The sequence below is a fragment of the Dendronephthya gigantea genome, unplaced genomic scaffold (assembly GCF_004324835.1).
Source record: "Dendronephthya gigantea isolate DGI-Jeju-01 unplaced genomic scaffold, DenGig_1.0 000006F, whole genome shotgun sequence".
Classification (NCBI taxonomy): Eukaryota; Metazoa; Cnidaria; class Anthozoa; order Malacalcyonacea; family Nephtheidae; genus Dendronephthya; species Dendronephthya gigantea.
The window spans coordinates 1,080,060-1,093,645 of NW_021163016.1; the positions used below are offsets into that span (position 1 = coordinate 1,080,060).

The following is a 13,586-nucleotide window of genomic DNA, read 5'->3' on the forward strand; positions in this document are numbered from 1 at the left end:
AAAACTGGACCTTAAACTCTGAGCGCCAAGTTTATAAGATAGGTTACTGCTTAATTAGATTTGAAAGTATAGGTATGCAATAGTGAGTACGATTTGGGATTAATACTACGAATAATGTGTTCAAATAAGTTTCTGTCATAACACGGACGTTTTACCTGTGTAAAAGGACACGATCAAACGGTAATTGCTTTCTGTCCAATTCTAGTTCAGGTCTCACGCCATGACAGCTGATTTTAAACAATATTGGCTCTGGATTTTCGCGAACACAACAAACCAATACGTCTTCAAATGATCCAGATGTCTTCGGGTAAGCCCACATTGTGAGTGTCTAAAAACGGGGGGGGGGGGAAGATTGTAAATGAATATTTAAACCTTGTTTGCTATAGCGTTGGGTAAACACAAGGCTATATAATTATAGGGCTGGCCAAACCTGGATTTATTCGGTAGAAATTTGAGAGTTTCGATAGGCTGATATTGGCGCGGAAATCTAGTAGTTCAAATTGCTTCCACTATAGCTATATGTACTGTAAATCTGGCCTCGGCTTTTCTTAAATTTCTTTACATATATAGTAGCGTTTCATGTATATTTTTATATATATCTTTTCATACATTATAAAATTTTCTAATTATATAGTACATTAGCTTGTGGAACGTTAAATTTTTCGACTTTTATATCGGGATTGTAAATTGGGATTGTATTTGAAGCATACTTGATTCGTTAATTTGTTGCTGTATCGTCTACAGTCAATTTACAGTCTTAAACGAAGACAACTATAATGTAAGGGTGGCCTACCTCGCTAGCACCACATGGTAAAGTCATGTTCGGAGGATCCACAAGGAATGTCGTTCCGTTATTATCATGTTGGAAACAGAAGGAAACCTCAGCAGGCAGAGGTGATGTATTCGAGATTGTAATAGTTTCCATGTTTTCTGGGTACTTTCCTTCCTTGTATTTCTCGCGGGTTTTCCCGCACAAAAGTGGACCAAATTCGTAGGTCTCGCTGTTCAAGATGAATTTCTTGTGGACGATCTCCTCGCGTTTCTTGATCTTCCTGCGGTTTTGAAAGACGATGCGCGGCTCTCGACTGATCGAAGGAAAGGCACAAACTCCACGACAGAACACTTGATATCGACGTCTCGTGCCGACTATTTCGAAGTTCAGCGTTTGATCAAATTGACCGAGATCTTCAGATTTGAATCTTATTCGCAACAGACTAGAACCGTTCGCAGGTATGACCCAGCGATGTGTGCTCAAGATTGCGTTCGTAGCCGACGCACCCTCGCCACTAAATAAAATGAGAGTAAATATTTCTTACAATGGTGAATATATATCGTATAAAATACAGCGCACGCATGATTCCTATTGGGCCGATTTATACTAGAGAATAGAGATGGGTTATTCGTCTGAGTATCCCTGACAGATATCATTCGTCTGAGTATAAACACAAATATGCAAGACAAACTATCTAGACGAACTATGTAGACGAATATGTCACACGAAACAGAATCGCACGTTTAGAAAGTGCAAAAGAGTTGGGAAATCATTTATGTAGTAAAAAGAGTGCACAAGAGCCGTTTTATAATGAATTTTCCATAGTTCGTCCCAATCACGTATCGATACTACCAGACGGATGATGCGTTAAGACGAACTACTCATTCAAATTCGTCGGATAATTCGTGTTGACGGTTGACCTGTCTGTTTGCCCGTGTATACACGCAGACGAACTAGAATACGAACTATCTTTTGCTTTCCCTAGTTCGTCTAGACGGATGACCCGTCTCTAGTATAAATCGGGCCATTGACAAAGGTCTTTAGAAAGACTTTAGCTCATTAACAGTATATATGCTCTGCACATCAAAAGATCGACGTTCGAAACAAAATGCAATATGCTACGGCTAGAAAGAACACTATGAAAAATAACCAACAAAAAAGGGTCCCGAAATGTGGGTAATATAGCGTAGACTGCATAGTATAAACATCCCAGCCCCTAGCTTCCCCGCGGGAACAAACCTTAATCTTCCATCTTCCTGTGTTGGTGGTGGAGATGAGGCAGCACTCAGGGAACTTCTTCTTGCTGTTTTACCGCTGCTGGATACTCGGTCACGTTTTGATTTCGCGCCACTTTCCCGCGGCTCGTCTTTCTCACGACTCATCTTGGTTGCAGCACCTTTACCTCGACTACTATGTTCCTGAAGAAAGAACTTGATTAGGCCTAGTTTAGATAGATACAATATTGAGGCTTATCATCTCATTATCTATTGTTTGAATTGCATTTGACACGAGCAAAATCTAGCGTATAATCTAGGCCCGAATATCCATAGTAATATAACCATGCAGGGAGCAGTGTGGCCGCCTCTTCAAACAAGTTGCATCAAATGTGGTGTAACAACTGCCTAAAATAGACAGTTTTTTGTCTATTGAAAGGCCCATTTAGACTAAACGATAAGTTGCATGCAATTTTATCATTTTGACGAATGCAGAAGAGGGCCTATGCCACAATCTTCATTCAAATTTGTTCAGGGTGGAATTTAAAGTGTCACTGTTCAATAAAAGATACACTATGGATACCTTCTCTGATCTAGAATCAGCCTTTTCAATTTCGGGATCAGCTTTCTTCGCCTTCTCTTCAACAGCGACGTTAGGATCGCTTGGTCCCGAGGCGACAAACAGGTAATGAAGAGAAGTATCAGATGCAAAGGGTGAGTTTCGCCTCACAGGGTAGGGGATCACTGCAAAGGTCACTGGAGGAGGGATAGGTGGTCCTTGGGGACCCAGACCAAGACCATCCAAGATCTAAAATAAAATAAGGGGAAACATTGAGCCTCAGAAAGGTAAAAGAATCACTCATCAGCAATGTGTTAAACCTAAACTTGGCATAATTATAAAGGTTTGAATTCAGATTTATTTAACTCGAAGGTGTTCCAAATGGAAACATCACATAATGATCCTAAGTATACGATGGACTGGTTTCATATTAATTTGACTCAATGATCTGTTACCTCTATACTGACAATAAAATCTTTGCATCGATAAAAGAACTATTAATTCCTTACATATTTCGGAATCGAAATATAGAGTTTAAATTTGATTGTGTATATGCGTAAAAGAGTTATTCATAGTAAGAAAATTGTATCATTCCTATCATATAATTGTAAAGAGTTTCCACATTTTAAAAACATGGAGCAGTTTAAAAGAAAAGTAAAACCAACCTCTTCCAACAGAAGAGAAATTGGGTCTGATCGCTTTCAACTACACACTAACAAGCTAGCTAGTAGCTAGCGGACACTTTTAATTAAAAACAAACCTCTTGGGGTGTAGGTAAGGTCGTCATGGACAACAGTTTGTCTTTCTGCGATTCACCTGGTGCTGTGGTCTCAAAGATAACATGAGGAACACCAATACCGTCTTTGTTCACAGTCTTTACTTCATCTTTGATCGGAAATACAAAACTGTCTCGTGGAGATGCCATATTCTATATTACACAACAATAACAATGGAAATTAACTCTCTCTTGCAACGACGGAAATGAGCCTTACTATGGCGCGATTGTATATTTCTACGGAGCGATTGTAAAAAAAACGAGAATGGTCTAAATACTTTGAAGAGGGTTTTTAAATGAGTTTCTTAGCGAAGTAATTTTGCAAATAAACATTAGTTAAGCCAAGTCTTCACTACGATTTTACATGCGATTTTCTTCCTTCGATGGATGTGATCAAGTAGTATTGATGCTATTCACTCGCTTTCATCTCCCAAAAGAAGACGATCTCAGCAAAATCACCAGTATATGAAAATAAAACTACGATAGTGGAATGGAAACATGGCCAAACCTCTTTCAGCACTTTTTCTTTCTCTTTTTCCTTTTCGCTCTTCTTATCCCTCATCTTCTTGTTTGATCCAGTTTGTGTAATTTCAGGCTCCGTTTCGGACTTCGGAGTGTCAACTCGTACCACGTTCCCCGTGGATCTGTCCCAGTTCTCCAGCAGCGAGGACACGTCGCGTAGAGAAACCTCGAACTTTTGAAACCTGCAAATATTCCAAGAAAATCCGGTTTTGTTGCAAGTGGACAGACCAAGAACCAGGCCCTAGAAAGGCTAGCGATTAACCTTTTTTTAAAGTACGAATTTTATGCCTTAGGGACTGTTCACATGAGCCCGGTTCCCGAGATTTAACGAAGCGTAAAATGGACTTTGAGGTATTGAAATAAGTAAATAACACGATTCTGGTAGTCGTGTAATCATCCTAACAATAGCATGTGATTGTTTTGTTTCAAAAAGACTTTCTTCAATACCTTCGTTGAATCTTGGTAACCGGGTTCAACGGTTAACAACCCTTAAAATTGTTTCCAAAAAATTCTTACTTTTTAATCAATTCTTTCTCCTTCTCATCTTCTTCTGAAACTTTATCATCAACAGCAATCACAGGCGGCACATGCGTGGCAAGAGCTGAAGCCTGACGTTGCTTGGACAATTTGATAACACTGGGTCGTTTACGTTCATCACCTCCTACACAACACATTCACAGCATGAGAACGTAGTTACTACTTACTACTCTCTGCATTTTTGCAAAATTTTGCAACCAAACACATGTCACTGCATGATTTTAGTATACTCGTACTGACAGAGGCTTATGATATTTATAATAAAGAAGAGTCTAATACTTTAGTTAAGAAGGTAAGATTGGACGCTGTTAAAACAGTACAAATTTAAAATTGGTTACCTCAGATTCATTTATTGAACCTTTTAATGATTAAGATAACTAAAAACTTGGTTAAAACGACCAATTTTTGTTGTTTTTACCAAATAAAATTGAACAAAAGACATGAATTTGTACCAATTTTAAATTATTTGTTTTAACAATCAGTTTATATACAGCATTGCATATATACCTGGTGGATCACAACTATCTGATCTCTCTGAGATGGCCGATGGCGCATTAGCACCTCGAACACCAGAATGTTCATGAATTTGAGCGACACTACGAGTGCCGGACATTTTGTCAGATGTTTTTTCTCGCTTCCTCTCGCTGTCTTTGGAATCTGGTGCGCCTTTCCGCATTTGGGATGCTTGTTGAACCGTCTTCCTTCGACCCTTTTTGTCCCTTGGAGAAGAAATAACTCATTGCGATCAGCACATCTCGTACACACGCAGTTTTGTGAGTAGATGCAACGCCTTCAGTGATGGTCAGTATTAAATTGGGACTGAATGATCGGACTATTACCAAACCACCCAGTTATAAGACTATTCTGTCATCAAACTATACGCTGTCACCCGACTACCTTGCCATCAAAATGTTCTGTCACTCGACTACCCTATCGTCGCCCGCTAAGAAATTACTCTTTTATCAGATTAGTCCGTCCCTATAGTCTTATAGACTATACTTATTAATCAAACTATCCTATCATGCGTGGACAGTTATAATACGCATAAAGAGTATTTCTCTAAACAGTCACCTTACCTTTCTTCTTCCAATCTTTTTTCCTCCAACAAAGCAAGTTGTTCCTTTTCCTTTCTTTCTTTTTCCAATCTCTCCTCCTCCTCTTTCCTCATCTTCTCTTTCTTCTGATTCAAACGTTTTCTATCAACATCACTTTTCTCCTGTTCACTTAAAGCATCGTATTCATCTTCAGACATCTCCTCCAGCCATTTCTTCTCAGCTGCCTCCTTCTCGCGTTCTTTTTGAACTACAAAGACACGAACAACTTGACTCAATCGACTCAATGCTAGAAAATACTTTTGTGTCGCGTTGTGTTGTCATTGCACGATAAAAATAGCTCGTTTCACCAAATTTCTACCAAATGCAGGCCTCTGAATTAGGCTATTAGCAAATGTTAGTGGAAAGGCAAACACGTAATTTTAGAAATCCAGTCCAGGACCACTGATCTCAGTTGAACTATAGCTCAGCACTACAGGTGTTACTACAACAAATATGGACCGATTGTTTACATCATTCCGCTTAGCCGAGATTCAACGAAGCGTGCGGTGACTTTTGAGGTATTGAAATGAGCATATAACACGATCCTGGTAATCGTGTAATCACCCGCGACAATAACATTGTGCGTGTTTGGTGTCATAAAAACTTATTTCAATACCTCAAAGTCATCTCACGCTTCGTGGAATCTCAGCTAAGCGGGCTCATGTATACAGCCCCTAAAGGATTAAAATATTCTTACGCGTTTCTTCCTTTTTTCTCTCATCAATAGCTTTCAGTTTTGCATGATCCAAAGTCAAGGTAACAAAGAAGATATATTTTCTGTTGTTTAGAGCGCGTAAAACACAACACGCAGTGCTTTGGCTGTTTCTTGTAAACATGCTGTCCAGGCCATCGATGATGATTCCGAGATGACAATCGTTCACCTAAAACAACAAGTATATTGAGTCCGAGAGAAAAAGATCATAAATCTTAATCTGTATTTATATAAACTTACGCGCAAAATTGTGTTGAAATGCGTTGGAATATGTACAATGTGCATGACTGCCATCAACGTGGGGTGATTACCATTTACTTTGGGGAAACGGAAATTCCAGTACAAGGCTCTTTCGGAAAGTTATGATAGAATTCTTTGTATACCATTTGTTTTTGGGAGAGGTATTTCCGATTCAACAAGGTACATGGTAAGCACCCCTGTCGCTATTCTAACCTCTTTTATCTGAAGCAATTTGCAAGGAACTTTCAAGATAAAGTATTGGAAAATATGCCAGCTATAAAGAGTCTATCTAGTTGAAAATCCCCCCCCCCCCACACACACAAAAAAATCTGTATCGTTTAAAATAGATCTCATCAAAGTAGGATCCTTCTCCGGTAAAACCGATAAGAAACATCTATGTACATTATTGCAATAATTTTAACCAACATCGCACTAAAATTCTTGCTGCCTATGATTCAGCGCGCACTGGAAATTAATGGTCAAAGCAGAGCCATGCATACCTGCATTCTCTCAGCCAATATTTCAACTAACAAGTCTTCGGGCAGAATACACGAATACATTCCATCCTCCCCGGCAACACTGGCGCTGACGCTCAACCTCCGCGGCGGGTGTTCCGACGTCTGCGGGCTTGCGGGTGGGGAAGGTTGCGCGGGTTGCTGATTCTTCCCAACCTGGCTTCCTTTAGGGCCAAAGAAGTTTGTAGCACGGCGAGACTCCTTGATAGAGGACTGGACGCCAATAGCGGACGAGGTACCGGCTAATCCGACCTGACCTGATGTCTGCGCCGTGTGAGCGGTGACTGCCTCGACGCTTAACGCACCGGAAAGCGCATTATCTTTGCCTTCCTCAGCTTCTTTAACTGACTTTGCAGATGCAGCGCACAGCTCTCGAGCACGAATACCTGGATAAATAAATCGAAAATACTCACTATACTTTAGGCCTCAAAATGGCCATTTCACAGCTGTCAAATGTGTATGATGAGCTGTGAAAAGATTGCAGAATGCGTATTCAAAAGAAAAATTGAACTTTTCAAAGTTATTCAATAGTTTTCTCTTCGATAGCAATACAGAAATGGATGATTGTTAACCAGTGATTAGATTATCGGGTTGAAACTTGATATACACCAATCTCTGCGGGTGTTATGGTATTACTTATTACCCCTCTATTCACGCAAAAAACGCCCAATTTCGCAAAGTAATACAAAGATACTGTTTACAACTACATATTCAGTGCATAATATTCAAGTTGACTCATTCAAGAGAGATGTAAGAGTGTTATTTAAATTTGACTTATCCATCGTTTAAGCTAAACGGGCTTGATACAATCGGCCCCTGAACTCCGAAAGCAATGTTATAATTTTATTATACCTGCAGTGGTCGCTCCCAGTTGTATTGCTTCGGTGACAACAGCATCGACGTTTATTAAAACAGCATTATATAATTTGGAAAGCGCGATAGCCGTGCTAGTCTTGCCAGATAACGGCGCACCGTGCACCACAATGGAAATACCGCGTCTGTTTCTTGCGGCCCGACCTTCCGGGGAGAGATCAATACCAATATAGTTGGCGATGGCAGCAGACACTGGAGTGATCTCAAGTTCACCAACATCTGTCTTCTCAGGCTCTGAATCTTCTGAAGCAAAAGGAGGAAAATAGTAATAAATATGTCAAGAACTACAAGTGTACGCATGAGTTTCGATATCGAAGCCCAGCCTCGTTCCTAGGCTCTTTGAAGTACATCACGGCCTAAGAACCCTCGCGCGCTTAGTGCTTCCATAGAACTTCAAAGAGGCTGGGAACAAGGTTGCCAAAGCCTGTGTAAGCACAGTAGCGACCACATAGTAAAGACCACTAAAGTCCTAAGAAAGCTGGAATCATTCAAAATTTACTACCGCAGACAATTTGACGTAATATAAAACGAATATAAAACTCCAAATAACACCAACTTGCAAACTCAAGATTTGTGTTATAAAACACACATGACGCAGAGTTCTAAGGAAATTTCGAGTTTACTTTCAAGTCATTGTCAAGCCAATTGATTTGGAACGAATTTAGAAAAAAGTCGAAATATCATCACAATTCTGCGTCGTGTGTTATTCGAAAGTGCATGGGTACACGAGATTGAGAAGTATTCTCGGCTGAGCTTCAACAAAACGCAAATACCTTTAGTTATCTCGGTAGTATCTTGCGGTATTTTGGTCGAATCTTCCACGGCCGTTTCTTCATCAAAGGCAGAATGTGACACCTCGGAATGAGGCGAAGTTTGCAAATCTGTCTGACTGCCCTTCAACTGTTCATCAAACATTTTAGCCACCGCTTCAACCCTCTTCTTCTCATTCTCCTCTTTGACTTTTTCTTGTTCGTAAAAGTGTTCGGAGAGTTCCGAGGGTAGTTGATCGCCAGCGTTCCGCGGAGGCAAGAGGATCGTATTGTATTCATCGTAGCCTTTCATAGCACGCAAGATCTGTGGTGAAGAAAATGTTCTTTTTACTGGTAATATTTGGTGGATACAAAGGAGATACGATGAGAAAGAAAATGCAAAGGAGACAAAATGGAATGGGAACATGATAGAGAAAAGGCAATGGAGAGGAGATAGAATGGAATAGGGAGATGATAGAGAAAAAGCAATAGAGAGGAGAGAAAATGAATGGGGGCATGATGGAGAAAAGACAATGGAGAGGAGGGACAATGAATGGGGACATGATGGAGAAAAGACAATGGAGAGGAGACAAATGGAAAGGGGAGATGATAGAGAGAAGCAGAATAGACAGAAGATAACTTCTACAGAAGAACACGACAGAGATAAACGAGACGACATAGGGCATGTTAACATCAAGTCACCTTTTCTTCTTCCAAATATTGTTTATCAAACTCCAGCGAGTATATCTCGATTGGAAAAGACGAAGGATTCTGAATAGTGACTTCTTTCTCGTCGCCAAAAGAATGAGGAAGGATTGGACCAAACTCCAGAACAGACGAAGTAAACTCTACTTTAGGTTCGCTTCCTTCACCCCGGACTGTTATCACATGTTTGTTCTTTGTTTGAGCAATACGGATCTTCAACCGTTGGTTATAAGTCATCTATGAGATAAAATTGAAATATATTCATATGAACCAACGTATTCCCAATTGACAGCAGATGCTGTATATGTAAATTTCCTTTTATTAAAATGTGTTTCAAGGAATATAAGGAATAGACAATGATTCCACGTGGAAATTCATACAATACCTCCTCAGTGGGCATGAACTTTACTTGAACGTTGATTCTCTGACCAGGAGCTAAAATCCCAAATGGTGGCATGATTTCAAAATGTTTTGGTTGCAATGGTTCCGCCTTTAGCTTCTTTCGCAAATGCAACGGAGTTATCTTGTCGACCTGAAAATAAATTTTTCACATTTTGCTTCAGATTTCAGTGATAAAAAAGAGTGATAACATAATAATTTATTTTCTACGCATTTATTTAAGAATACGCATTTATTTAAGAATACACATTTGGACGATCGCAAAAATATTTTAACATAATAGCATACCTTTTTCTTTTTGCCTTCCGCCGGCTCAGAAGACCACTGACAGCTAATTAATACATAAAATAAATGTAATTTAACCGGCGTTCAAAATCTGACCGGCGTTCAATCGTTCGAAGAGACGCCTAGAACGCGAACAAGTTTGGAATGCCAAAATTTTCATTATACACTTGCAGTAATATATTTATCATAATACGTCGGTAGTGGTAATAAATCTTGATTTAAACCGTTTGAACGATTTGTGATTATACATCTATATGCTGTTTATGACTTGATTGATCAATCAATCAATTAATCAATTAATCACTACCTATTAACTGTTTACTGATTCTAAATGGTGCGATTATTGATTGCCTATTTACTGAATACATGAATATTTATTGATTTTCGAGTCTTTAATTATTAAATTGTTTGATTGATTGACCAAGACGATTTATAGAGGAAATTCAAAATACCCATACCTGACATGTTGATCATTCAACAGTTGCATAGTCATCAGCTTACACTGACCACACTGAACATTCCCAAAATCCAACATATTAGTTGAAAGCGCCATATCTGGCATCGTGACGATGGCCTTCAAAACTATACCAATAACTGGACCATTTAGAATCTGCAAAATACAAAAGATGCATTTCTTGCTTTGTGTGTAAAACCAAAAAAAGGAGACCATCATCCAAAAGGCTAACGACCAAAACGATTTCTTAGACATTGCTTTGGGAGGGGTGTTTGAAATTCAGGAGGGATGTGACATTTTCTAGGGGGTTGTGCACACCCACCCCTGCAACACCAAGCCCCCCCCGGCCCCAGGAAATCCTACAACCCCATCACTCAAGGAACCTACATTGATAGGCACGCGAGATCGTAATGGTCCTTCTGGGATGTTGGCATTCTTTGGATCAAAGACAACGGTGATCGCGACGCTCTCTGGATCAGGAAATCCAGGCAAGTTCTTCACTCGATCCATGTGAATGGTAAAGCCAGAATTATGTAATGCTTGTTTATCTGCCATGAACGAGGCTGGGAAATAACCACAGTTGGCGGCGTGGAAGCTGTATTCTGGAGCAGTATCAGACACGACATAACCAAAGTCAAGGACATAGTCTATCAGCTGTGGTCTGAAATATCAACCATGAAATGAAGTCAGTTGATTACGATATAGTTTCCAAAAAACACTTCCGATACACGCGCATTTGTTTGGTAGATTATCTCAAAATATTAAACCAGTTGTTCATTTCTTGTAAACTGGTCTTGTTTCACCATGAGATTATCCCCGCCCCTAACGACAATTTTCTAAAGATATTTTAACGTTTCGGGAAAATGGTTTCTCGATCGGTGACGCTAACTCTGCCCCCCCCCCCTCCCCCTTCCTCTCCCCTTGAGTACGGCCCTCTGTAGCTTTGTGAACTTTGAGTTTGCGAACTTGTATATTTGGAGCACATGAATCTGTAAAATTCCTGTTCTTCGATATCCCATCGATAAACACCCTCTACTGTTGCACAGAGTTCTTTACTTACTTTGGTTTCGATTTCTTTGTTCCGCCTTTTTTACTATTGCTGAAGCTCTGATTCACGCCATTCTTGACATTATTCCGTTGTTCCAGAGCAAAGTCAATCACCTGCAGTCTCTCAATTTCCATTAGTTCGTCCATCACATTGTTGCGCTCCTAGAAGGTAAAAAAAAAAAGATGTAAAAAAAAAACAGATGTAGAATTCGACAGCCAATTAGCTCAGCTTTCTCGTGAGCATTCATGTGTGATACGAAAATATTTTTCAATTTTTCAAAAATTTGTTTTCAAAACTGGACGTGATACGTAAAAAAAGCTGAGTGTTCAAACAGCTTGCTTTTGGAATTCTCGATAAGGAAAAAGATATAGGGGGTTGAGCATTCACCAGAATGTCTGTCATATAGAAATTTGTTTAAAAGGAGAACTGCATGATTACGTTTGAAGGCCGCACGGTAAACAGTTCGGAGGTTGTTTTCTGTTCTGCTAAAATTTCTACATTATCATGCACTTGTTGCTTCCATTGTCTATTGTCTTTCACTTGTCCCCTCATTGGTATACACACATTCAGCCCATCTTTTTTCATATTTGGGATATTAGGCAAATTAGCCGCGTGCATTTTAAGTGATACTGAATGCGGGGTATAAAAGAAACAGAAATTTTGCTCGCGAAACATGCCAGGCTATATATAAAGCAAAGTTCTCAACCCAGTGGTCGGGTGAAGCTGATTTTACCTCAGAATTATCCATGAAAACGTCTTCTTCGTCATCGTCGTCGATATTTTCAACATTCGTTAAATTCGTCTTGGCAACTTCCAGTAATTCCTTGAAGATTTCATTTTCTATGTCACGTGGAAGATCCAAGGCGATTCTTGGAAATACTCCCTCACCAGTAAGGTCGATCTTCTCAGGTTCGAAATGTCCGACCCGGATCTATAATGCAAGTAATACCAACTTAGGACATACAAGAATATTTGTCATCAATCTACTGTAATGGTACCAAATACTCTACAGGAATTCGCGAATCTTGATAATACTGTTAAATTAGAAAACTTCTCGACGATTCAGACATTAGTCACGAGAGTCCTATATATTTCAGGCAGATTCTAACACAATTTAGGTACGTAGATAAAAACATCATGGGGGCGCTCTGACTACAATAATTTATTCGGAATCTAACAAGATTATGTGCTAAAAATTACCCACTTTAGCTGCACTTCTTGGACTGGAAGCGAACGTTGGGACAAGTTGACAGGAAAGGTAGTGTATCATTTCGGATGATTGAACTAGATTAGGTTGAACTTAATGCTCACCGTAAAGCTCTTCTTGAACTTGGTTGGAATGCCAGGCATATATTTGATGACAATACTCTGCTTCTGTAAGGCTTTAACGTGACCTCGCGATGGAGTGACTGCGATCTTACCAGGCTGCCTCTCGTCTGATGTGGCTTCAAGATTTGTGACAAAATCCAGGCCAACTTTACCGGAGTTATAAAGAATGATTTCAGACACTCCCATCTGGTCGTACAACTAAAAATACGGAGGAAATGTTCAGGATTGCGGTGTCGAAAGACATTGAAAGGTTTTTCTTGAATCGTATATTTCAAAATAATTTTTTTCCTCGTCAAAATTTTGATTGATGCATTTATGCCTTGGAACATCGTATCAATTTTAGCTAATAAAAATAGACACAATGGTCACAACAAGGACATGTTAAGAGAGATTTCCAACAATGCATTAAAAAAATTGAAATTCAGTGTAAACCAAACCATACTTGCATGCATGAAATAGAATATTCGCACAAAAAAATTTCAACTATAGACATAATGTAGTGTTAATCAATTATGAGTTTTAGCACTTCACTCGATGTAGGTAAATTCTAGAGGTTACATGAAAGGGTCTTAATTTCGAGTGGAACTATACACACTTCAAATTTAAGCCAGGAACTGTTGCTGGAAAAATGAGTCAACTCAGTGCTCAGTGGAAAGAGCATTGCACCGGCATCGCAAAAGCGTCAGTTCGATTCCTGCCGGAGGACCGATGGTTGACTTTGATTTTTCCATGAACTGTTCCTGGCTTATCTCCTGAATTTGAAGTGTGTATAATTAAGACCCTTTCATGTAACCTCTAATGCAG

The 13,586-nt window shown here is 39.5% G+C and overlaps 1 protein-coding gene across 2 annotated transcripts in view; it reads right to left on the reverse strand.

The window, feature by feature from the left end:
• Positions 1 to 13,586, reverse strand: part of LOC114516613 (hydrocephalus-inducing protein-like) — a 44,922-nt gene that overhangs the window by 17,564 nt on the left and 13,772 nt on the right. The window contains exons 32-52 of one of the 2 annotated variants that reach the window (XM_028536142.1): positions 12,765 to 12,980; positions 12,187 to 12,384; positions 11,466 to 11,614; positions 10,793 to 11,066; positions 10,410 to 10,561; positions 9,955 to 9,997; positions 9,653 to 9,799; positions 9,265 to 9,504; positions 8,587 to 8,887; positions 7,793 to 8,053; positions 6,926 to 7,326; positions 6,171 to 6,354; positions 5,456 to 5,681; positions 4,887 to 5,098; positions 4,359 to 4,503; positions 3,829 to 4,024; positions 3,306 to 3,473; positions 2,570 to 2,794; positions 2,012 to 2,190; positions 794 to 1,286; positions 156 to 328 (exon numbers count right to left, since the gene is read on the reverse strand). In XM_028536142.1, the coding sequence (XP_028391943.1) occupies positions 156 to 328; positions 794 to 1,286; positions 2,012 to 2,190; positions 2,570 to 2,794; positions 3,306 to 3,473; positions 3,829 to 4,024; positions 4,359 to 4,503; positions 4,887 to 5,098; positions 5,456 to 5,681; positions 6,171 to 6,354; positions 6,926 to 7,326; positions 7,793 to 8,053; positions 8,587 to 8,887; positions 9,265 to 9,504; positions 9,653 to 9,799; positions 9,955 to 9,997; positions 10,410 to 10,561; positions 10,793 to 11,066; positions 11,466 to 11,614; positions 12,187 to 12,384; positions 12,765 to 12,980 (4,583 nt within the window). Of the gene's footprint in view, positions 1 to 155; positions 329 to 793; positions 1,287 to 2,011; positions 2,191 to 2,569; positions 2,795 to 3,305; positions 3,474 to 3,828; positions 4,025 to 4,358; positions 4,504 to 4,886; positions 5,099 to 5,455; positions 5,682 to 6,170; positions 6,355 to 6,925; positions 7,327 to 7,792; positions 8,057 to 8,586; positions 8,888 to 9,264; positions 9,505 to 9,652; positions 9,800 to 9,954; positions 9,998 to 10,409; positions 10,562 to 10,792; positions 11,067 to 11,465; positions 11,615 to 12,186; positions 12,385 to 12,764; positions 12,981 to 13,586 lie in introns of both variants that reach the window. The other variant, XM_028536141.1, reaches the window with a different exon arrangement.